The sequence below is a fragment of the Dryobates pubescens genome, chromosome 13 (assembly GCF_014839835.1).
Source record: "Dryobates pubescens isolate bDryPub1 chromosome 13, bDryPub1.pri, whole genome shotgun sequence".
Lineage (NCBI taxonomy): Eukaryota > Metazoa > Chordata > Aves > Piciformes > Picidae > Dryobates > Dryobates pubescens.
In genome coordinates this window covers 4,258,905-4,282,939 of record NC_071624.1, presented here as the reverse complement: position 1 = coordinate 4,282,939, position 24,035 = coordinate 4,258,905, and the positions used below count along the sequence as shown (strand labels likewise).

The 24,035-nt window shown below is 42.1% G+C and overlaps 1 protein-coding gene across 1 annotated transcript in view; it reads right to left on the bottom strand.

Annotated features, from left to right (window-relative positions):
* Window positions 1-1,290: 1,290 nt before the first annotated feature.
* The window catches only part of LOC104309989 (glypican-5), a 390,036-nt gene continuing 367,291 nt past the window's right edge, over window positions 1,291-24,035 (bottom strand). Inside the window, exon 9 of the mRNA XM_054166882.1 lies at window positions 1,291-2,263. Within this exon, the coding sequence (XP_054022857.1) occupies window positions 2,061-2,263 (203 nt within the window). The 3' untranslated portion in view covers window positions 1,291-2,060. The remainder of the gene's footprint in view (window positions 2,264-24,035) is intronic.

Sequence of the window (24,035 nt, the reverse complement as noted above, 5' to 3'; positions counted from 1 at the left end):
AAGCAGCATTTTAAATTATGGTTCAGTAGACTGGTGCAGCTCACCAGCCCCTGAAAACACAGGGCAGGCATTTCAGTACTTTGGGGAAAACCGATTTGCACTGAAGTGATGGGAAAACACCACAGAGGGATATTAATATCCTCATCATTTCGAAAAGTCAGAATTCAAATATAAAACATTTCATGTTAGCAGAACTATCTTTTCCATTTATCTTCTTGCTTCAACATCACAATGGACTTATCTTTTAGAGAACATAGCTGCTCCCACTTTAGAGACACTGGCTTTGCAGCTCTGTGTGTCAATGCTTCTGATTATACCTTTCATGTGTGCAAATATGATCTAATAGCCCAAATGAAATCAAAACGCAAGGCCCACCTTTGCTAACATAATTAGACATGTTCACTAGTACTACCTGAAAACATACAAGAGTGGTGAGTCTTTGTTCACTTACTGGATGCTTGCTCTGTATTACTGCCACTCTGTACAATGACATCCAGTAGTAATGCTGGCACATGGCACCTTCTTTGAGTCAGGCTGTCTTCTGTCATCAAAGCTGCCCATAAAACACCTGAAGCTGATTAGCGAGATGCAGTACTCTTCCGAGTTATGTCAGCGGTTGCCTAACTCTAAATATTAAAGAGATGTCTTACAAAAAACCAAAGGCAATTGTTTAACATTAAATCTTATAAAACTGTACATAATAATAGTCTACAACATGAAAACGGCCATTAAACTGTTGTAGTGGTTATGAAATGTAGTAAATATAACAATTCTAATGTTTCATATATTTATCATATTAATCACTGTATTCATACAGCTGTGTTTGTGTGTGTATAGATATATATATATATATTTATATTCAATGGCACTGTAAACTGCTGTTGGAAAACACACATTAACTCTTAACCTATCAGACGTTATTATAGTACTTTTTCATCCAAAAAGTTGAAATGCATCAATGCATCTTTGATTAAAAACCCAAAACAAACAAAGAGCAAACTTGTAACAGAATGCACATCTGGACATTTTCTAGGGTAGCAATCAAGATGAGGCATAACAGAGAATGCTTTCAGATTGTTTTACATTTATATGTACCATGAGGCAAAATTTTAAACAGTAAATGCAATTAAATAATACACAGTTTATGAAAAAGAGGTGGCTTCAGAGATCCACAACGCACAGAATCTAGTTAGTGTCTAACTTGCAATAATTTGTCTCTCTGGGACCTTTCTGGAACACTTTAAGTTGGTTTGTCTTTAACATCACATAGGTAAAGTAAGTTTGAATTGAATTACCTTTTTTTTTTTCCCCCTCTGTACAGAGCTGCTCTCAACTGGAAGTTTCCCATTGCTGGGCATTTTTCCAGTAAGCCTTGAGCATTTTGTGGGGCATGGAAACTCACTATCTATATCCCTCAGTAAACAAAGTGGTTCTAATTTTTTTCCCCATATTTAAGGCAACTCTACTGACATATTAGACACACCAAATGCTTTTATGTTGCTTCCTACAATCTAACAGCAAGAGTGAAAAGAAGTTTCAAACATGCTTTGATCTTCTTGACCACTCAGAAGTTTCATCAAGCTGGTAGAGAGTACTTCACTTCAACATAGTTTACCACTGTAGACACAGCTTGTTACCTGTTCACTAGAAAACAGAAAGTACGTATTGGCTTGAGTTTGAAGTCTGACCATTCATTATAATTTATCTGAAAAAAATTAAGCAAATCCAGCTAGTCAGATACCAGCAAACAAAGCTGAGAAAACCAGTAACACACACATACACAATTTCTGTGTTTTCAATTATTTCTACCCCATAACTTAAGCTACTCAGACCCTTGCCATCATTCCCTCTGTGTCTTGGGTGGGCTTTGTCAAAGGCTATCTTCAGACATTGTAAGGGATGACACTTGGTGTCTGCCAACTCCACCACATCCTTTAATATTTCTTCTAACATACCCCACACACTAGAGAGCCATTTAAGTTTGTTTTCTGTTGGGTAAGGCTGCAGGTATAAATGACAGTGAACAGAACTGCTCACGCAGTGGCTGCAATGCAATACAGCTAAGGTGGACAGCACCACAGAACTGCTAGAGCGGATAAAATCATGAGTGAGGAACTCAGGGCTGGACTGCTCCCATTTCCAGTTACACTGTGTTTAGAGGATGACTTGTCAGTGCTTGTGGTGGTTGTGGTGTCAATCTTTTTCACAGTTGGTTTTGGTTCATTCCTGTTTTCTGGATGGGTTTTCTTGTCCTTGAGTATATCTGAAAACATGAAAGTAAATGTAGGATTAATCACACAGCTTTCAAACAGTGGCTTTAAATTCTGTCTGTTGTGGGAACACGTTATACTCCAGTCTGAATAACTGAACCATGGCATTACTGTTTTAGCTGGACCCAGCATGGCCACTGGGTCCTCAGCATCCACTGTTTTGTGAACACATTTCCTCTGACTGGCCTGCCCAATGTGTCTACTTGTAGTCGTGGCCTGGACAGAATAATAGGAGTTCTGCATTGCAGTGGTCTCAGTACCTGGTTCTCTCATGACAAGTACCTTCACTTTCATCTGGGATGGGAGCTGGCTCATGTGCTAAAAATCATGTTAGGACTGAGTGGCTTTATACCACACCCCAGTGAAACACTCATGAAGTTACTGAGCTGCTACAGAAGGACCTCAGAGAACATATTGGCTTAATCTTAACAGCTGATTCCCTGCTTTGCTGCTACCCTTAACATTAATGCAACATATGACCCTTGATGTGGTAAGACAACCTGGCAAGGAAGATTGCCAACAGGAGGAAGTGAATAGGTGTCTTGTTCACCACCATGCAAAAGAAGTGGTTGCAAAGAGAAAATTCTTCAAGTTCTGTTTTGGTTTTTTCCCAACAAGTACAGGTTTTTTAATTGGTTGGTTGATTTTTTTGGGGGGAGGGGTGGGTTGTTTGTTTTTCAAGTACAGAACAATGCCACTAGGATTTTTTTCTCCCTCCAGATGCATTTTGGTGCAATTCCAGCCATCTTTTATGTAAAGGACTAGACTCATAATAAAGTAGTACTAGTCCTTTATTGCAAAACCATGGATTTTTTAAAATGAGAAAATGACTGATAAGGGTCTGCAGTTATGTTGACATTCCCAAGCCATTTGCAAGTATTACTGAGATCATATTGCCCTTCAACCCTCTCATTGGCACTGTGGGGAAAAAAAATAAAATCATTATTTCATCCAGTGATGGGATTTTATGGTCAATCTGTAAAAGCATACCCAAGTGTCTGGCAAAAACACAAATTCCTACCTGGAAGAACTTATGCATTAATGATAATTGTTCAGGTCCGAGCTTAAAGGACTTGGGATACTAAAGAATGCAGCGCACATACTCAAGACAGCAAAAGGCATAGATTTGTAATGCAGATTTAACAACAGTCCCAATCTTAAAATAAAAACTCTGAATCACAGAAGCAAGTTCATGCCAGAAACTGGAAAGATGGAAAGTATTCCAGAAATGTAAATGCAATCTGAGATCATTGTCGGCACGTCAGTAGTTCTGAACAACCACCAATAAACTCACTTGATAATAAAAATGAGCTATTGTATTGGGAAAGCACACATTGTTCTTTTGCCAGTATAAACTGTAAGAGAAATGCAATGGATTTCTCCATTTTATCACAATATCAACATTAATCCCAAAGGAACATGCGATTCCTGACTCAAAGGTGACTGCAGAGAGGGGACACTGGCTGGCAAGGAATGCAGTGGGAAAAGGCTAATGTGACACTGTGCTCAAAATTCATAGCAGCAAAACACGGACAGAGCTCCTCTTCAACTCCAACTTGCAACTGAGCTAACAAAGGAGGAGGAGAAAAAGCACACTCCAAATGTTTAGAAAATATCAGTATTCTGAGGACACTTAAAGAAAAATGGACAACCTTCAGACTGTCATTAAAATAAATTAAGAATAAATCATGGAAATAGGTGTGTTCTGACACTGCCTAGACTCCTTTCCATCACTGTCATTCTCCTTTTCGACTGCGGTAAAGGCACTATTTCTCTGCTGCCTCTTATATCATCCCAGCCTGCTGACTTCAGCTCTCTGGGGCCAGCTGATTAAATTAAGACCTCACTCAGGTAAATCTATTCTCCTTCTTTCAGTTGGCCATGTCCAGCATTGTAACTTGATTGGTGTCTATAAATCGGGCAAACTGAAATGTATTAATTCGTTTATTTTCTTAATATTGACTTAACCAAAAATCTAAGGTAAGATTTAATGCTATCATGGAGGCTGTTGGTTTTTAAAAGCTTTCCTCTCAGTGACTGTTTAGTGCACTACACAACAAGCATTAAATAATACATTAGAAAATTCTGCCTTTATCCTTTCCAAGGGAAGGACTACATTCTGAATTCTCTCTCTGTTTTACAGCAGAGTATCTTCTGGTACTATTCGTGGCTAATTCTAGTTTGGGATTACATTGTGCAAAACTGGCATTTTATGTAAAATGCTCTGTTTTCTCCCTTCTGAAAAATAAATGAAAACAGCCTCAGTTCCGATTCAGTTCAAGATCTTTTTCAATCCTGTATTTAGTTTTTAAGGCACAAATTTCAGCAGTGTAAAGATTTCATGTTTTATCCCAGTTTCCTCAGAGTTCCTTTTGCTTACTCACTCCAGGGTTTTGGCTGAGAGATTCTGAGTTAAATGAGTTTTTCCTCTTAGATATTTCTCTCAGAGTCAGAGATGGTTATGTTCAGTCTACTACTGACATTCAAAAGGCAAAAAAATAGTGAGCATACTAAAAAAAAAATGCCAGTGTGAAGACTACCGCAGAAATGAAACTCCAGTCTCAAAGCAAACCTTAGATATGCAGTAGCTGTGAATCAAGCCCCCAACCATAAAATCAACCAACCAAACTCCACAACTGTGCTTTGTTCTAGTATTTACCTGCTGTGTTTTAAAGGCTTTATGGTTTTCAATTAAAAAGCTTTCTTAAAAGCTAGAAACTTTCTTCCCATCATCAGTCCCTCCCTTCTTTCCAGAAATGGAGTGGTTAAAGTTTTCAAAGGCTTCAGCTAACCTCAGGCTAACACATGTGATGGCCTTTGAATAAGAATAATATCTACACTGTTTATTTATTACTGCATCATGATGGTGATAGAGCCATGGCAGTAGTTGCTGTGCTGTTCCCTCATTCAGGCTCCCCATGTGAGTATTCAAATCCTGCCAAGAGGGGTACTTAGTGAAGGCAGCTGACTGCCAAAGCTGCCTTCGTGAACAGCCTTTTGGGACCCTTGCCGAGGACAAGGTCTATTGGGGTCAGTGAAGATGGCTCAGAGTCCCCCTAGGCCCCATGATTATTGTGAGTACAGGAACAGCTCAGTTAGTCCAGGGGATTGAGTCCACTTCCTTAGCTGAACTTTCGTCCGTGTTAACTGCTGTAAATTCACATCTCGACAACATAAACAAAGCACGTAATGAAAATTACTTGACCTCAGTGTTTAGAGCATTTAGGATTATCTTCACCTCAAAGATCTAACCGCAGATTGCTACCCAGTAATGCACGTGCCACTGAGGGCACTGAGCTTCTCATAAATACTTCTATGGATCAATACTCTTCCTCAGACAGACTAGCTCAGGATAAACAGGAGAGTCAAAACTGTCATCATCTAATTTAGGAACAGGAAGCCTCCTTATAGTGAGGGCTGAGCACGCCTGTCAAACATATTGGGTGAGCCACACATTAAAGTGCACTTTGATCTTAGACAGTAATGACACAGGGGTAAAACAATGAGAGAATTATTCTTTTAGGTTATTAACAGTTTATCTGACCCAAGTTCAAGTTGCGTTGGTACCGCAGCTGTTATCTTCCCCTCCGCAGCCTAAGCGGTTTTGCCGTTTGCTACTGATGGAGATTATCCAAGATGTAACTGTTTATTGGTGTAGTTGCATGCTATTGCTAACAAACAGCATCACTGCAATCTAATTAAATGCCTGTTCAGGTTTCCTGTTTTCCTGCCAAGGGATGAACAAGTTCATCGTCTTAACAACTCTTTCCATTTTTGTCCTTCTCCTGACCTGACTTGCACTCAGTCCTTTCTCTTCGAGTGATCAATGTATAGGCGGTCTCTCCTATTTCTTTCGCCAGTGAACCCTCCTCATCTCCTACACTGGAGTCACACTCAACACTGAGACTCCTCTGAGCTGAAGGGTAAATGCAGAGACTCACTAGACAGGCTGCTGCTGGTACAGACAGAGAAGGAGAAAATATTTCTGGAGTTAAGGAAAATGACAGGAAGGAAAGGGCAGTTGAATGGTCTGATCTCACATCAAAGGGAGCTGGATTAGTTTTGGGGTAGCATGTATTTGAGCTGCCCAGCACCTTTCAGATCCATACCTTCACCTCTTGTTACCCTTCACCTCTCATAACTGAGCAGAAATGGCCAGGGGCAGGCTCTGCTTTGTGTGCCAGTAAAAATGCTAAGGGCCTGGTGCTTGGGAAAGTGATGTGCTTGTGCCTCAGGACCTCTGCTCTTCTTTGATTAACCAACAGCCCCTGGTGCCTCCATACACCTGAGGCTATGGATCATCACACCACACGTGTACAACCCCCATGAGGGGGATTCTGCATAAACACAAACCTGAGAGATCTACCACACTAGTCCTATAAAAGCTCATGATAGCAGAGCAGTAGAGTGGAGCACTGAGAGCGAAGTACTGAGAGCAGATATTTGATGGTTACCAATCCACCACAGCCACAAAAATGTGGAGATTTTGAACACATTTCCAGCAGTTTTACACCATAAGCTTACAGTAAGAACTTCTAACTCAGCCACTTAGGGAGACAGTGGGGTTCAGAAAAACAAGTCAGACTTGTCCATTTCTTCTTAGACTTTCATGCTTTGAAAAGACAATGTCAGCATCTGCAACAGCAAGTGAATGCCTGGGTCTTGAATGCCTCATCATGGTTGTAATGATATTCACAATGCAGGTCTAAAGTGAACCGGTCAGTACCTGCATTTACTCTCCATGCTGTAGCTCAGTTGCTTGATAAATTTCTCTTTGATCACAGGCTTGGTTTTGGCTGACAGCTTCATAAGAAAATTAAAACTAGGTGCAACTTGGTGGAACAGGCTCTTAAATTACAGTAGATGCTGCAGTGTTATTATTAGCTTTTTATCACCTCTGCTAGCAAAAGCCGAAATTACTTTTACATATTCAAAAGAAGGAGCTCTGAAATTGCAAAACAATGCTGTCACCATAAAATATACCAACAATTTCCAGATAATCTATTATCCTGACATTAAGATCAGCACTAATTATTTCCAGTTACAGCTGCAGCCCACAAATGGAACCAGGAATGCTGTGGAAATGGGAATGTAAGAACTCCCAAAGCGTGGCAACTCGTGATGCGATTCTCCAAATTCTGGAGCCTGTTATTGTCTGCTATATAATACTAGTCAGTAAAAGGCAGGTGTAATATATCCCTTTAGAAGCCAGAAGGAGGGAGTAATTAACAGCTCTGCAGCCTCCCATGTATGTACTGTTCTGCTACATTCCATTTCAGCCTGAGAATGTGGTGTCTGTATCAGCCTTTCCCCCACTCACCTTACAGAAACTTGGCTTTAGAAAAAAATAACCTTCAACCAGCAAAGGAAAGAACTACAGGACCTGCAACTGAACAGGTCACTCTCCTTACTTAACTCCTCAGCTGCATCATGTTCAGGCCAACTTCCCCAGAAGACTTGCAGGATAGATTATGAGGATTAACCATCTTGGTTCCATGATCTTTTTGTTTCTCTTTTTAAGGACCATGTGATGGAAGAGAAGTTGGCCTTGGGGGGATAGTCACCAACTGGGACTAGGATTATCAGTGGCTAGGTTTTAATTCTGCATTAAACTCTATTTGACCTTTGGTAGATCACTTCTCCCTGTAGGCCAGTGAGAAAATGACTTTTTCCTACACGTTTTTTAGATTGTAGAGGTAAATTCTTCAGGCTGAGAGGAACCATACCCATGCTCCTCAAGAAATAACAGTGGCTGGAACTTTCAGGAATAACTCTTATGAAAAAAAGGTCAAATGCAACAATGTCAAAAAAAAAAGCAATAAAGTCAGGAAAAACTGTGAGCCAATTTGAGATGTCAGATGCCGGAAGCTGCACTTATATGAAATGGCAACTCCTTCCCCCAGTCCCAGCCTTTGTGTCTGTATACATTTGAATGCCATATATACACATAGAGAGGGAACAGGACATTATCTCGGCTGTACTGTTCTAAGGAAACCTGTCACTCTATTTGTTTGGCTTTTGATATACAGCTACCACAGCAAAGCCTGCATGATTTTTGTGAGCCACAATAAAACTGTATTAGTTCTGAAGGCTAAAAAGTAAACCCACACGTATAACTGCCTCAGCTCCTGCCATGGTAAATGTCAAGATAGAATAATCCATCTTTTCCTTGGGAAGAAATAACTTAGCCTAACACACCCTGTGTGATTCAGCAGCAATTCCATTAATCAGTCAGTCATTTGCAAGAAAAGGTTTTGTCATTGTGCTTATATTAAGATGAGACTTACTCAAACGCAGACAAGCTGAAAGTATAAGCTCAAGACATGCCAAACATCTTTTACATTTCCTGGAAACATCTGTTTTTAGTCTAGGCCTAGGCACATGGTTGTGGCTGCATGTTTAAGCATGTTTAGTTTGCCAGATACCTTGTACATAGCAGCACAGCTGACATGATATCCTGAAACACAGCATGGAAGTCTCTGTAAAACATGATGTTCCCAGTAAATCTGTTGAACTTTGCTTGGAAATTTCTTGTAATGAAGGAAACAACTAAAAGCCTCTGTGACAGCCTTCTGCCATCACTGTATGGTGCAATTAATTAGTTAAGTTTAGAAATTCTGTATATGCCTCATTGGTAATATCCCAAAGACTGAGAGTGACCCCAAAACCACATGCCTCACATGCTCCAAACTCCTATTAAACTTAATGGGAGTTTGGGGGGATGTGAGGAATGCAGGATTGACCTTTATGGGTAAAGATGAATATATGCTCTAGACTTCAAAGATTAGGTGCCCCTGCCAGTCTGGAGCGTGCAAGTGATCAGCATGCCAAGTGCTGAAGGCATCTGCTAAATATCACACCACAGCTCAAAGCTGTAATTAAGAAAAATATAAACTGGCTCACGGAAGAAAAATATTAGTAATAATTGAAACTGCTTTGGCTGCTGCTTTTGTCCTGATGATCTCATTACTTTTGGTTACAGAAACAGTTCTCACACTGGCTGACGTGGGGCATGCTTTGTTTATGCTCTCATTCTACCCACCTCTTTCCCAGTTAACTTTTATTGCTCGATACAAAGGTCAAATTGAAGGCTTAATTAAATTGTATATGGGGAAACTATAAACTTATTTTGGAAGGGAGTACAAAAACATTTACAGCCATCCCAACTCCTCTCCTCCAGACACTCCTTAATTTCTCAAGAAGAAAAAGGGCATGTGTTGTTGGTGCTCACTCCCTTAAGGGGAAACTCCACCTTCTCTTGCTTGAAATTTTACATCTTTCAAAGATCCAGTCTTTTCCTAAACTGCTAATTGTATCTGCAATTGATGTTTGCAGTGTGGATTTTAATTTAGCTCTGCAGCTCTAGACAAAGCTCCATTTTGTGGAAAGAGGGAATACGATCTTATGCTATAAGCAATGTGAGTTCAGATCAGAGCAAGGATTTGAACTTCATCTGCTTAACTTTAAACAGAGCTTCTTGTACCACCAAAATAAACACTATTACCCACCCACTTGACGTTAGGCATATGTCTCTTAGCCCTGAGGCTTAAAACTGACAGTATCTCTCTCATCTGAAAAAACTCACAGGTCATATAAAAGCAGCATTTACAGTTTCTCTATGCCATGAGAATAAAATTATATAGCTTGAGAGAAAGGCTAGGTCTGAGCATGCTACAACCTGTGCACTAGCAACTACAATCCCCAAGTTTAAGCTTCCATGTGAGCAGTTAGATGCCAGAGTTGAGCATTTTTGCACCAGTGAGATTCTCAGAGATCACGTTCAGCTGTTGTCTATCCCTAGGGGGGATCTAGATCCTTCTGTTTCCATCTCCAGAACCCTACAATGTTTGTGTTTCTGCAGCTGACTGTGCTCACAAACCCCAGGAGCTGTGAGCTCCACAGCCCTTGGGGCACTGTAATAGAGGTGGAAGACAGCCTGAAGGTCTCCTCTCCCCATCCAGACTTTGTCAGCATGGACTTGCAGGATCACATCAAAAGGTATGAGAGCAGACAAGACATTTGCCAGCTAGGACAGCAGTTAAAATGTGCAATGACAGCTATCTAAGTTCAAATGCTTCCTTTAGGTGATTAGAAGAGGTGCTTGAACCCTGGTCTCTTGTCTTTGAGGGTGAAGCAGGCTCTATAACATTACTATGGGTTCCAAATACCCATATCTATTCTGGGAGCAAACTGACCCAAAGACTGGAAAGAGCTACTCCAATTAAGTAACAGGGTTCCAGAAAAAGAAGAGACAACAGAAACTGCTCTGTGCCTCTGAATGAGGTCTCTTCATGCCTCATGAAGAGACCTCATGCCTCATGAAGAGATGCCAGAGAGGGGTAGGAAGATGGACTGTTACCTTCTTGGGAAGCCATACTCTGATGTTTTGGCATAAACAGAAGTTCTATTTGTAAGGAGTGGGCAGGAGAAAATAAACCACAGAAGAGTCCTCCTCCTACCAAAGAGCTCTGTGACTCAGGACTCCCAGTTGCCCTTGCGAGGCAGGGTGCATTCAACACACACTCTTCCAGCAGCCTGACTAAACCCCTGAATATAACAACCACAAACAAGGCATCAAATTCCAGCATAGCAGGCAGAAAAACAATCACAAACATCTCTAAAAGATGTCAGAATGGCTGGTTTCACCCTGCAAACATGCTGCTCTCATCATCTCTCACTTTCTAAAAGCCAGTCAAATTCTTCCAGTTATTCCCATTGCTCCCTGGGAAACTTGGGTAGGCAGCATTCCTGCTGCAAGATGTTCAAGTCACCAGATCCCAGAGGCAGCACTGAGGATTTAAAACATTTCCTTTATTTCTGTCATTTCTTGAGCACAGACAGAACCTTATAATGGAAATCTTTACAAGAAGTTCTAATAGGACGCAATCATAATTGATGTTTAATGATAGAATAAACATTAAAATCACTTCAAGCCACATATCATCTGATTTCTTTTAATCTACATGATAGAACTAAGATTATAGTGCCAAAGGATATTTCTGGTTGTTAGACCAATGAGTAGGAAACATTTCTTTATTGAATCTTTCCAATAATTTGTTTCACTCAGAACTGAAATCAAAAGAAACTGTGGCAAGATTTTTATCCTGGATTAATCATTTTAGGCTTAGTATCAAGAGCAGTAAAGGAAAACATCACAGCATTAAGCTTGCTTCATCTGCACTATGGGAAGTTCTTTTCTCCTGCTCTAGCTTGGCAACTGTTCAGCATGCATATCCTCTATTTCACATTGCTGGGTTTATCCAGCCAACCAGAACCCCAGCTCTATCACAGCTGACAGTTATTGACGGAGAAGATGATTAGAGCCATCACTCTACTGAATATCTGTGGCAAGAAGAACATGTTTCATGTGAAAATACCAAACAGCTTAAAAGCATTATCTTATTAGTAGCATGCAGCAAAACTGATGAGCCCTTATCACATTCAGCAGGATGACGAATACCCAAATCAACACAAACGGAAAGGAGATATACAACCAGGGTGAAAAAGAAACTTCTCTAGTGAAATACCTTACAAAATGAAGCACCATCCATTAGCACATACATAGGACCATGCTCAAGTCAGTATTCAAGTTGTGGCAAATTAAAGGAAGGAAATTCCTGTTTGGAGCTGGCAATGATCCCATTCACCAGCTCTGTTCTGTGAGGGTGTGAACTGCTCCTTCCAGTTTTCATGGGAGACACCTACACCAAAACTACCAGGACTGACTTTAACTAGACTGCTGATGCTGTGGTACATAACAGACTGAGGCCTATAGATCTTCCCTGACTTTCAGGGTGACACAACTGCTAAACTTCACATTGGCCACTGTTCTCCTGTGCAGCCATATGGAAAAAACCCTTCTGCCCATAGCTCACACATTGGATCAGAGCCCCTGAAGGTATGAAACTCAATCATGAGAACGATAGAAGCACCACTTTAGAGTGGTGAACAGTGCATTAGAACTCAAAGGTCTGCAATGTTCAACTGGCTTCTTTATACAACAATGTGCTCAAGCTTGGCTGCTCACATGAGATTAGTGACAGAGCCAGTGTGGTTCCCAAAGCCCTTCTCCAGCCGCCTGCAACACCTCTCCCAAGGGCTGAGGGTGATGATGAGAAAATACATTTGTTCTTAAGGAAAAAGTTGGGGGAGCGTGAAAGCAGCAGGGTGTTGCTAAAGGCAAGTGGAGAGCAATGGGAGACACCAGATCAGGAACCTGGATGAACTTGAATGAATACATAAAGGACCATCTCTGCTTGTTTCTGTGCACAATGTTGGCATGGTGCAGAGCATTTTTTAGGTGACTGAACATGTGGCTTCTCTTCGGTGTGTTTCCACCCAGCCAAAGAAGTTGTGACAGGCACTCAGCCTACTCTTTAGGATTTATCAGTTATTGCCAATTTATTTCTGTCATAAGAGCTCAAATAAAGGGAAAAACCTGCTGGAAGTTCATGAGAGCTGACACTGTGTTCTGCAATGGATCTGTTGGTACTGCTGTGGTCTATTATGTAAATATACATCAGTGGACTTTGTATAACATGAATTATGTAAATGCCCATTTAGAGACTCTTCAAAATGCAGATTACTTGCTGGATGTTTGGAGACAATTAACATCTCTGATGTGAACCTGCACTGGGGGACTGCTATGATACAGCCTGTGAACACCTAGGCCAAGCAAAACTTATTTTGCATGCAGATTTAGTCATGGTGTGAGTGACTTCTGCTGCAAAAGTCAACTGTGTCATGATTTAAGCCACATATCACTGACACCAGCAGTTTTAAGAGATCTTTCAATGTACTATTGTAGCAGTGCCTCAGAAGATCCAATCCAGAATTCAAGCATGCACTTGCTCATTTGGGATTACAAAAGGTTTTTCTTTTTAATTAAGATTTTGTATTTTAATTGATGCTTGTTAAATGTCTACATGTCTGCAGGAAGCCATGTGGCTCATTCTCCTGTGGGGATGAGGGTTTGACTCGTGGCGCTTCATCTCTGCAATCCTGCTCCTGGTCTTTGGGCGAGACCCGAGTCAAAATCAAAATGGAACCAGCACAGACGAACAGAACTTCGGGCATCATTAGGAGTAAAGGCTCTAAGCTTGACACAATAGGTGGGGGTTGGTTCCTCAGGGTGCTTAGGAGTGAGTAGGAGGATTGGGCTCCTCACTTGGGAATTAAATCAAGCAGTTAGAAAAAAAAAATAAATCTAAGAGCATACTAAGCATCTTGGACTGTTCTCAGACAGCTCATTCCTGGAATCTGAGATCTTACAAAAATCCAGGCCAAGCAATAAATCCTTTGCTAGAAAAGAAAACATCATACAGTATCTACTTAGGTAAAAAACTTGGAGAAACTAGGTTTTCAGGAGTAGTAAACTCAGCATCTGTTGGACTTCATTAAATTCTTGTTTAACTGTAGTTGAGATGGGTGAAATTAACCTTTCTACCTCAACAGTACTCTTCCTATTTGAAGCATTTGAATCAAAGTAGCTTACCACGGGCATCCTTCTAGTTTGTAACTTCAAAGAACATTTATTCAGAGAGAGCATGTGAAGATCACATAATTGGTGCCAGCTGATGGAGAAAAGGGTTGCATACTGAGCTAGCTGGGGAAAAAAATACCTAATTTAAGCATAGATTAGAGATCTGAAGCCAGGTTCATGAAGACTGGTGTGTTACAACACAGAGATAATAGTTTCTCAGACTGGCAGAGACAGTGCAAGGTGAACAGAACGTCTTTCTAATCACTGCTGGCTAAGCAGTATTACCTGAGCCATGAACCAGTTCCTGTAAGAAACAAGGAGCTCAGAACACAATCTGCAAGCATTCAGTTGTCTTTACTAGCCCATTCAGGCTTTTTTTTTTCCCTGTGGAACTACAGAAGCTAAGTATTGTAGGGTCATGATCCTGAGTGTGACATTCCTGCACCACTGTCAAATCAACAACAGGAAGACACATACCTTGATAATCAAAGGACACCAAAACAAGCACAGTGGACATCTTTGATTTAATTGAAACTCAGTATCTACTGGTATCCAGAACAGCTACCAAGTTACCAGCCATTTAGTAAGGATGCAATCAAACCTCAAACCAGAAGTCCCCCAGATTTGTAGCCATCTAACTACAAATTTAGATTGGAAACAATCAAAGTAATTTTAAGATATAGGACCAAACATTTCACTGAACCTTGTCCAACTGATACATGTTAGGATAGGAGCTAAACAACATCCCTTTATTGCTGACTTGGTACATCAAATCATGCAGGCTAATGACATCTTCAAAGCTAAAGCAAGTCAAGACAGGATGTTGTAACAGGAAACAGAGATACTGCTGTGATAGTCATCAAGCTGTAAGAACCTCTAAGTTCTGACGTGGCTACTCCATAAAGCAGAAGGTACTGCAAGATGAGACCTAACAACACCCAGAGCATTAATTACTAACTATGGCATGGGAGAAGAGGAGGCCAGGAGCAGAGAATCTCATACCTGTTTCTGTGCAACAATTTGTGGCACCTCACTCAGCATCACAGGGCACTGCATTTCTGCCCTTGACAGTACATGGAAAAAAAAATAGCTGTGGAATGACAGCAGCCATGTAACTATGCAACTCTAAAAATGCAATTTCCTTGTAAAATACCAATCCTTGTTTGTGTAAGGATTATTGTATTAGCATCTCTGAAGAGAAATAGAAGTCCCTTGTACATGGGCTGATGCCTTGCATTTCCGCCAGTTTCATTAAAAAAATTAGAAGCAAATTGCTTAACTTAAAAATTATAATTCCTACTGAAGTTTTCCTTGAATTGTACTATTACTAGTCAGTCGCATAGGGATGGGTTTTGGTAATAGGTTTTGCTTAAGACTGAGCATCTGTCAGAGCATCTGAAAAACAGGAAGAATTTTGCCAGACTGCCTCTATCTAGTAAATCAGAGCACGGCAGAGCATGGACAGGCAGAAGAGGCATCCCCTGTCTAGCCAGAAAAGGAGAGCTACAAGATGGTGGGATGGGGCATATGGTGACAAAAAGAGAGCAGAACCTCCATCTGCACTGAAGCTAGCAGAAGTGTGAAGGGCCACAAGAAGGCCTCATCACCTGTGAAAAGGAAAATAACAAAAACATTTACCCAATAATTAATGAGGCAGAGTGACAGAAGACAAAGAAAATCCTGTATTAGAAGCCTTCTCTGCCTTGGCTTTGTTGACAGAATCATTGCTCAGGTTTGTGTGCCCAAGACTAAAGAGTGAAATATCACCCATGGTAGAAGTCAAGTCAGGGAGCACTTGTTGGTGCTTGGATGAGGACCTGCACTAGGACTGTGAAGGCTGCTGGAAGATACAAAAACTCTTGACCCAGCTATCAAGAACTAGACTAGGCACAGGGGCACGGTTTTGGTAGAGCTGACTCTGGCTTGGAGCACAGATATACACTAGAGAAGCTTCCTCACCTCTGTTTTCAATCTTCTGATGATCTATTGACTGTGATGAATCTAATCCATGTGACAAGCAAATGAAAACAAAGTATTCAATCAGTCTGTGACCAAATTTGTAACTATCTATAAAAACTGAAGGTGAACATCTTGTAAAAGGAATATACATTGGCAGGCACAGCTGATGAAGTGCTATCAATAGGCATTAAAGCTGCAAATGGCAAGGTGTTGGCAAAGGGAGAGGAATTGCTGCAGAAAGTAAAAAGCCAATCTATATGTTGAACAGAGTGTACACAAAGTAGAGCAAATTACCAGAAACACTGACATGAGAGTACAGAGGCATGGGAGATGATTAAGAAGTCCTTGTGAAGAAATCTTGAAGGCTGGCCAGTTCCTGTTAATTCTCTGGCACCCGTTGCAGCCGCTCAGCTAGTGAAAAGAGCACTGTCTGTGATGTGAGCGCACACGTGGGCCTGTGTTACAGGGAGACGATGGATGTGCAGCACCATTGCAAATGGCTGCTTGGAACTGCCATCCCCTTTCAGAACAATCCTGCTTTTCAAAGCTTCGCTAATCCTGGATAAAAGCCAAAGAGTGAGACTTGAAAGGCCCAGCTTCCGAATTTCTCAGTGAGGAATAAACTGGGCGTGTGGCTGGATGCACTCTGTGTCACTGGCACCTCAAGTGTGTGATGGTTGGAGGCTCTGCTGATGGGGCTTTACTTTATAAACACCTTATCCCGTACACTTGCAACCTGAGAGAGATGGTAGCTGCAAGGCCTCACAAGCCCATCCACTGCTGTTCTTGCTTAAAACCAGATTCCTGATTTTTATTCATTTTTCACTTCCAGAGTCCAAGACATTCCTTTCCCCCATTTCTTTCTAATTAAATACAATGGAGCCCTGCTCTTTAATCTACTAAACTAAAGCAAAAAGATAAATTACTTTCTGAATAACAATCTGCATTATGGACCTCTGCTAACTCCAATGGTGGAAACCTGCAGTAGCCAAGCACCCTCAGGTGTTTTGGGTTTTTTCCATTACAGAGAAAATATGTATCATTTGAGCTTTGTCCCCAGTATTGTTAATAATATCCTGTGCTAGGGAAAAATTAATTGTAACGGGACTGAATAGGATATAACTGAAAGTTGAGCTTGGCTTACAGTCATAAAAGGTCTGATCAAGCTCAGGGTTTGTACTGGAAGGTTAGGGTCAGTTTTCCTGCCATTCAGGAAAATTTCAAGACAGAAAAATTCACAGACATGACCAAAAGTCTGATTTGCATGTCCATTTGAAAATTTCTGGTGCTTTAATTCTTGCCTTTTATGAGACAGTCTGCTGCAAATGAAAGTTGAGTAGGCAGAGGAAGCCTGTTAAAAATTTATTACCATTTTTTCCCTTACATATTGAAAAGGGAAGCCCCACCCCCAACTACAAACGTGGCTGCTTTAACTGGGGAGTCAAGGGTAGCAGCAACAGAAATAATAAAGCAAGCATGAGATTTAGATTATTGAACTTTCATCACTGCTCTGCAGTAGTAGGAATTGCAAACAGCCAAATTATTTTCCAAGAGGATGTCCATGTAATTCACTTTGTTTTTGAAATGATCAGGGGGTTGGAGTATCTCTGCTACAAGAACAGGCTGAGGGAGCCTGGAGAAGTGGAGGCTTCAGGGACACTTAATATCAGCCTTCCAGTACCTGAAAAAGTCTACAGGAAGGATGGAGAGAGACAGTTTACAAGGGCTTGCGGTGACAGGATGAGGGGCAATGGTTTCAAACTAGAGAAGGGCAGATTTAGATTGGATATCAGGAAGAAGTTCTTCACTATGAGGGTGTTGGAACACTGGAACAGGTTGCCCAGGGTGGTGGTTGAGGCCCCTTCCCTGGAGATATTCACAAGGTAAGGCTCGATGAGGCCCTGGGTGGCCTGGTCCAGTTGGGGATGTCCTTGCTGACTGTGGGGAGATCAGACTAGATGACCTTTGGATACCTTCCAGCCTGGCCCATTCTATGATTCCACAGAAATGACCATCTGTAACTCTCACTAAAATCAAGACCTTCAAAGCATCTTGAGAATCCAACCGTAGTGCTGTAGCAGGACCAGGAAGCACAGCTTACCAGATTTCTTTGCAGTGCACCACCAAAGCAGGGGAGCTGCTACACTGTGCCCAGAAACATTTACAAGTTGTCTTTCACTGGATCTTCTAACAGGACACCCTACAGCAGCTGGTACAGAGGTGACTAAACACAAGGTGATTTAGCAAGGACAGTATCTAGGACAGCTTTTTGTGGTGCACACTAGGGAGAAATGTCCTGCGCTCATCACACATAACCATTGCACACACATTGTAGCTGCCGGAGCATGAAGGCATGCAGCACTAGCACTCAACAGCAGCTGTGAAGAGCAAGATTTCTGCTCTTTGTGCATGGAATGGGGGAAGAAGGGGTGTTGCCATCACAGTGTTGTGATGGCATCAGGATGAGAGGAAGAGGTACAACTGCTTTCTGTAGCTTCCCACAGTATCACAGTATAACTAAGGTTGGAAGAGACCCCAAGGATCATCAAGTCCAACCTGTCTTGATAGACCTCACGACTAGACCATGGCACCAAGTGCCACGTCCAATCTCCCCTTGAACACCTCCAGGGACGGTGACTCCACCACCTCCCTGGGCAGCACATTCCAATGGCGAATGACTCGCTCAGTGAAGAACTTTCTCCTCACCTCGAGTCTAAACCTCCCCTGGCACAGCTTGAGACTGTGTCCCCTTGTTCTGGTGCTGGTTGCCTGGGAGAAGAGACCAACCCCTTCCTGTCTACAACCACCTTTCAGGTAGTTGTAGAGGGCAATGAGGTCACCTCTGATCCTTCTCTTCTCCAGGCGAAACAATCCCAGCTCCCTCAGTCTCTCCTCACAGGGCTGTGCCCTTCTCTGGACACGTTCAAGTGTCTCGATGTCCTTCTTAAACTGAGAGGCCCAGAACTGGACACAGTACTCAAGGTGTGGCCTAACCAATGCAGGGTACAGGGGCACAATGACCTCCCTGCTCCTGCTGGCCACACTATTCCTAATACAGGCCAGGATGCCATTGGCCCTCTTGGCCACCTGGGCACACTGCTGGCTCATGTTTAGGCGGGTGTCAATCAGCACCCCCAGGAATGACCTCTCTTTTGGTCTAAAGCAGCACAGCACACCGAGTTTAATTTTCCTTTTCAAAAACATCTGTCTCTGGAAATGGAAAGCACTCTGCACATGCAGCCACAGGGCCCTTTCTACTTCTTTGCACCATGCTGTAGTTACACCTGCCAGTTTGATGCAAAATGCTGCTTACCACTGTAGGTATGAGGAGGATCCTGTCTGGCCTTACAGTGCTTTGCATAACTAAATACCTTAAGATCAAGGCACTGATGAAGCAAGTCTGAATAGTTTTTTCCTCCACTTCAACCATGAATTGCTTCCCTTTGGTTTGGACAGCAAAATACAGAGAGAAACCACACCTTCAGCACTGCACAATGCCCCCAGGTCAGAGTGCTGTTGCTCTGCAGTGCCAGCTGAATGGCACAGCACACAAACACACCCCAACACAAGCAGGGAGACAGAAAGCCAGCAGACAGACTAGGAAATACACAAACATTTCCAGGCATAAAACACTTTTGACTTGAGTGTTATTGTGCCCTTAGCCTTTAAGCCCACAAAATTAAAAGCATACTTTTTTGATAGTTCTGAAGCTGTTCTGCCAGTGCATTACACAACTTCTAAAAGATCTGCCTGTGAAATATGACTGAAAACTGAATGCAACAAACCCCAAATAAACCCTAGCCTCACTCCCAGAAACACCACATCCTTCAAATCCTGGAATTCTTCAGTGCTGAAAGCCATACTTTAGTTAAATTCCCGTGTTTGGGTAAAATTTATGACACAGAAGCCACGTAATTTATATTTTTATTTGGAGCGAGCTTTCTGAATTGTGCTTTACTACAGATGCCAGCCTCTGTACTATATTCCATCATTTGCCAGTGAAAGCTTTTCTTCAGAGCTAAGACATGCAGATGAATCACGTTTTCTTTGCATCTTTTCAAATGAAAGGTTTCCTTGTCTCTGTAATTCCCACTCCCCACCCTCCAGTTTCTGTTGCTTTCACTGTGCAGAGCCAGACTGTGATATTTATTCCCTTACTTAACAATGAATAGTACAACGTACCAGTGAAAGCCCCTCTGAAATCAATGAGACTTTTTACGGAGTATGGTACAACTCATTGTGAGCAGGAGCATTTCGGTCTGGCCTGAAGAAAGATCCAAGATGACAGAAGTTGAAATGAATAAGGTTACCACTGTAATACATGTGTTAAAGAGAAGAGATCTGGGCAGGCAGAAAACCATTTTGGTAGCTGCCAAATGTTTTGGCCCCCTAAAGCAGGTAACAAGGGACCCTGGATTTCTTAAAGCATTACTGTCCTGACACTAATTCCATAAATGTCAGTGGAATAAGTAACTTTCTACATTTCTAAAAAGCCTTCCATTACAGAGTTCTAACAGATGCTACAGCCAGCCAATGTGGCAGCACTCACAGAAAGCATTATTCCCATTTTTCAGATGAGACAACAGAGCCACAAGGAAGTTAAAACAATCCAGATTGTGGTCAAGGAAGACACTTGCAATTACCTTCAATCAGCAAGACATCTGCATCCCTCAGCTCAGAAACTGATGCATCCAGATGTCATTCCATTCCAAGTTTGGGCCTTTACTGAAAGTTAAGTTATCATACTTCCAAATCAAAATGTTCAAGTAATGACGTGCTGGATTCTTGGGCCACAGTATTTGATGAGGGATTGTCTTTGGTCTGTTTATACTTTTCCAAGCATGACCGTGTCCTCATCTAACACTGGGGCTCCTGGATTAGTGAAAACCAGGAATATCTGAAGCGGGGTCAATAATTTACCCTATTTACATAGGGTGTACCATAACTGAATACCTGATCTTGCCAAGAACAGGATGGGCATCGAAAATAGAAAATGTAGAATGCTGTTACAGTTCTTAAAGGAAAGTAAAAAATCAGATGTGATGATAGAAGCACACAGCAGCTTCTGCTTTTGTGAGGTGCAGTAAATTACAAGTTGGAAGTATCAAAGGCAGTGTTATAATGTGGAAAGCTGTCAGCAAACAGACATAGAGCAGTGAAAGATGAAATAGCCTTCCCCAAATTATGCAGCATCCTAGAAGTTTCAAATCCAATGCAATACAGGTTACAGTGAAGGTCTGATGAGATCAGTATTTGTGGGGAAGTGGTGGTAGGATTATTTTTTTTAAGTCCTTCCCACAATGGAAACAAATGGTCCCAGGTTCCTGAAGTACTGAGAGGCTTATTACAAACAGCTATTTAATTCAGAAATTCTCAGCTTCTTAAATTAGTCACACAGCCACCCAACCTGCCTCTAAAAAATGAAGTTACCTAAAGATAACATATGCCTCAGCATCTGGAAATTACTATGCAACATACACATTAAACCTGTTTGCAAGGGCTGAGAGGCAGCACTTTGCTTTCTGGCCTACCTAATACATTGTTAGATTATTATCCCTGAAATACACAGAATGTTAGGTAAAGCTAACTTCATGCTTGACCAAATGTACAGTGAAATATTGAAGCCATTTGGCACATGTCTGATCTTACTCTTGTCTTGATATTTTCCCCTGTTCCTTTGTTTACTGATATTCAGTTATTTGTTTTTGTCTTGGCCTGTGCTGAGCTTTCAAATCTTTCCTTTCAAGCCACCATAAATCAACAGCTGGCTCAGTGGCAGGTAGTAGGCACACTGATGCCAAGAGTAGGGTGGGCTGGACTTGGTTCTAAATATCACTAAGAAATGGAAACATCATCCATGAATGTTTATCACATTATTAATTCTGGACTGAATTCTTTGAGACAGAGTGGGGAGATTTGGACCTAACACCTTCCAAAGGGCTTTGTGCTCAGCACAGCTGGAATATTCTTATCTGATCTCACACACTTGACATAGCCAGAAGCTCATCTGAAACTTCAAGTAAGACACTTTGGTTAGTATTGTGCTAGTACTGAAAATGACAGAAGATGCTCAGAGCTGAGGGGGATGCTGTGATTGCAGCAACAATGGGATAGTGACGGTGCTGATGTTTGTACAGTCAGAACAGGCAGAAAGGGCTTCTCCTGCTGCCATGCATGGCACAGACCCAGTCTAGCTGTCAACCTTTGGCTTTGCTTCTCTCACAGTCTCTTCACATCTTGACTGTTTTGCCTCTCACATGCATGAAGTCATGGATAGTTTCCAAGAGAGATGCCGAGGACATAAAGCACTCATCACCCTCAGGTTTCTGGAAGGAAATGAAGATTCTTCCCTCACTATTTCCAAGCAATTTACTTTTTCTTTGGACATCCCTGCTTTTCTGCACATCCCAATTGTTTCCCCTCATAAAAGTGCTATTTTTCCTGTTGGCTCCAAACATTTTTGCATGTCCTTTGTGCTAAAGGGAACAACACAAGTTCTCCATGAGGTAGGATACAGTCTGACACCAAGTCACAGTAACACCCATATAGCAATGGAACTCAAGGTTTATCTGGGACTGGCTGTGTTTGTGTAGGGAGCTCTGCTTACATGCAGGGCCCTTAATGGACTACTTACATGTAAATCCTTTGCAGTTGTATCCAAACCAAGAGACAGAACATAAGGTCTGACTCCAATTAATGCACAAATGTTTTAGAGTATCATCTGTTTTAAGAAGACAAAAGGTGGTTAAGATTTATAGGGAAGCCGAGTAACACCAAACATCTCATCAATATCCCCTCTCTGTGGAAGTGAGTGGAATGGGCTTCTTTATATGTATGCACTGCAGGAGGGGCTGCCACCCCGTGCAGCCACAGGCAGTTTTTGGCAGTAATTGGCTAGTGAAAGGGAAGGAATTCATTTGTACACGTATAAAGGCAGCATTAGGAATGTGCAGTAGCATGCAGAGCAGTCATTTCAATTTTACTTGTTTATGTACCTCTTGTAAAAATAATCATTTATGGTCATTATAAACCTGTTATAATGTAAATCAAATGAACAAACCAGTATATTATTGCTGACTCCTCTGGTCTAGTCTATTTGGCAGCTGGGTTTGTTGGCACTGTCAGGAATCAAGGTCGTCAGTCACTCCACAACCCACGACTATAAAGGGCAACACTGAGCTGAATACTTAAAAGGAGAGGTTGTTCACCCTTCTATGTGCAGGAGGCAAAAAGGAGGGCGAGTGTGGGGTTGCTCGTGTGCTCAGAGGCAGGTACGCAAGCTCGCGAGGGAGGCCGCTGGTGGGGACAGCGCCTGGTGTCTGGGCTCTCTCATCTCATGTCCACCTGACATGGTGGGGATACCTATGTTACACTCAGTCTCTCTGGGACTGGAGTAGCTGTTGCACACTCCCATGTCACATCTGATGAAGAGCCCTGGAGACCTTCAATTGTTGGACAAGGAAGAAATGCATCTCAGGGCAAGCAATGGCTGGGCTGCACCACAACAGCGGTGATGATGTGGATGGCTGCACACTGTATGGAGCGGTTAAGTGCTCTCTTCTACTCCAAAAGCAAAGGAATTACAAGAAGTTCATATGATACTCACCCCCAACCCCAGTGATCTGATTATTTCCTCCTAGGTGGTTGGGAAGGGAAATTATTCTTTTGGTGACAAAGTGGCAAACCAGATTCAGGACAGACTGAAAGAGTTGGGGCTGTTCAGTCTGGAGAAGAGAAGGCTCCAAGGTGACCTAATTGTGGCCTTCCAGTATCTGAAGAGGGCCTACAAGAAGGCTGGGGAGGGACTTCTCAGGATCTCAGGTAGTGATAGGACTAGGGGGAAAGGAGTGAAGCTGGAGGTGGGGAGGTTCAGGCTGGATCTGAGGAGGAAGTTCTTCACTGTGAAGAGTGGTGAAGGCCTGGAATGGGTTGTCCAGGGAGGTGGTTGAGGCCCCATCCCTGGAGGTGTTTAAGCCTAGGCTGGATGAGGCTCTGGCCAGGCTGATCTAGTGTGGGGTGTCCCTGCCCATGGCAGGGGGGTTGGAACTACATGATCCTTGTGGTCCCTTCCAACCCTGACTGATACTATGCTACTACTATGACTGATATTATGAAAGGAAAAATGTGGGGAGCAATGCATAAATCAAAAGAGAGGCTTGACAGAAAAAAACCCGATCCCTAGATACTTTCGGCATCTCAGAATATGGATTACTTACTCATACTGAGAAGTGCCTGGAATGATTTGGGGAGAAATAAGAAAGTTAAAAAGCACTGTTGAGAAGAAATTTGAAGACACATTTTGCTTGTACCCAACTTTCCTATGC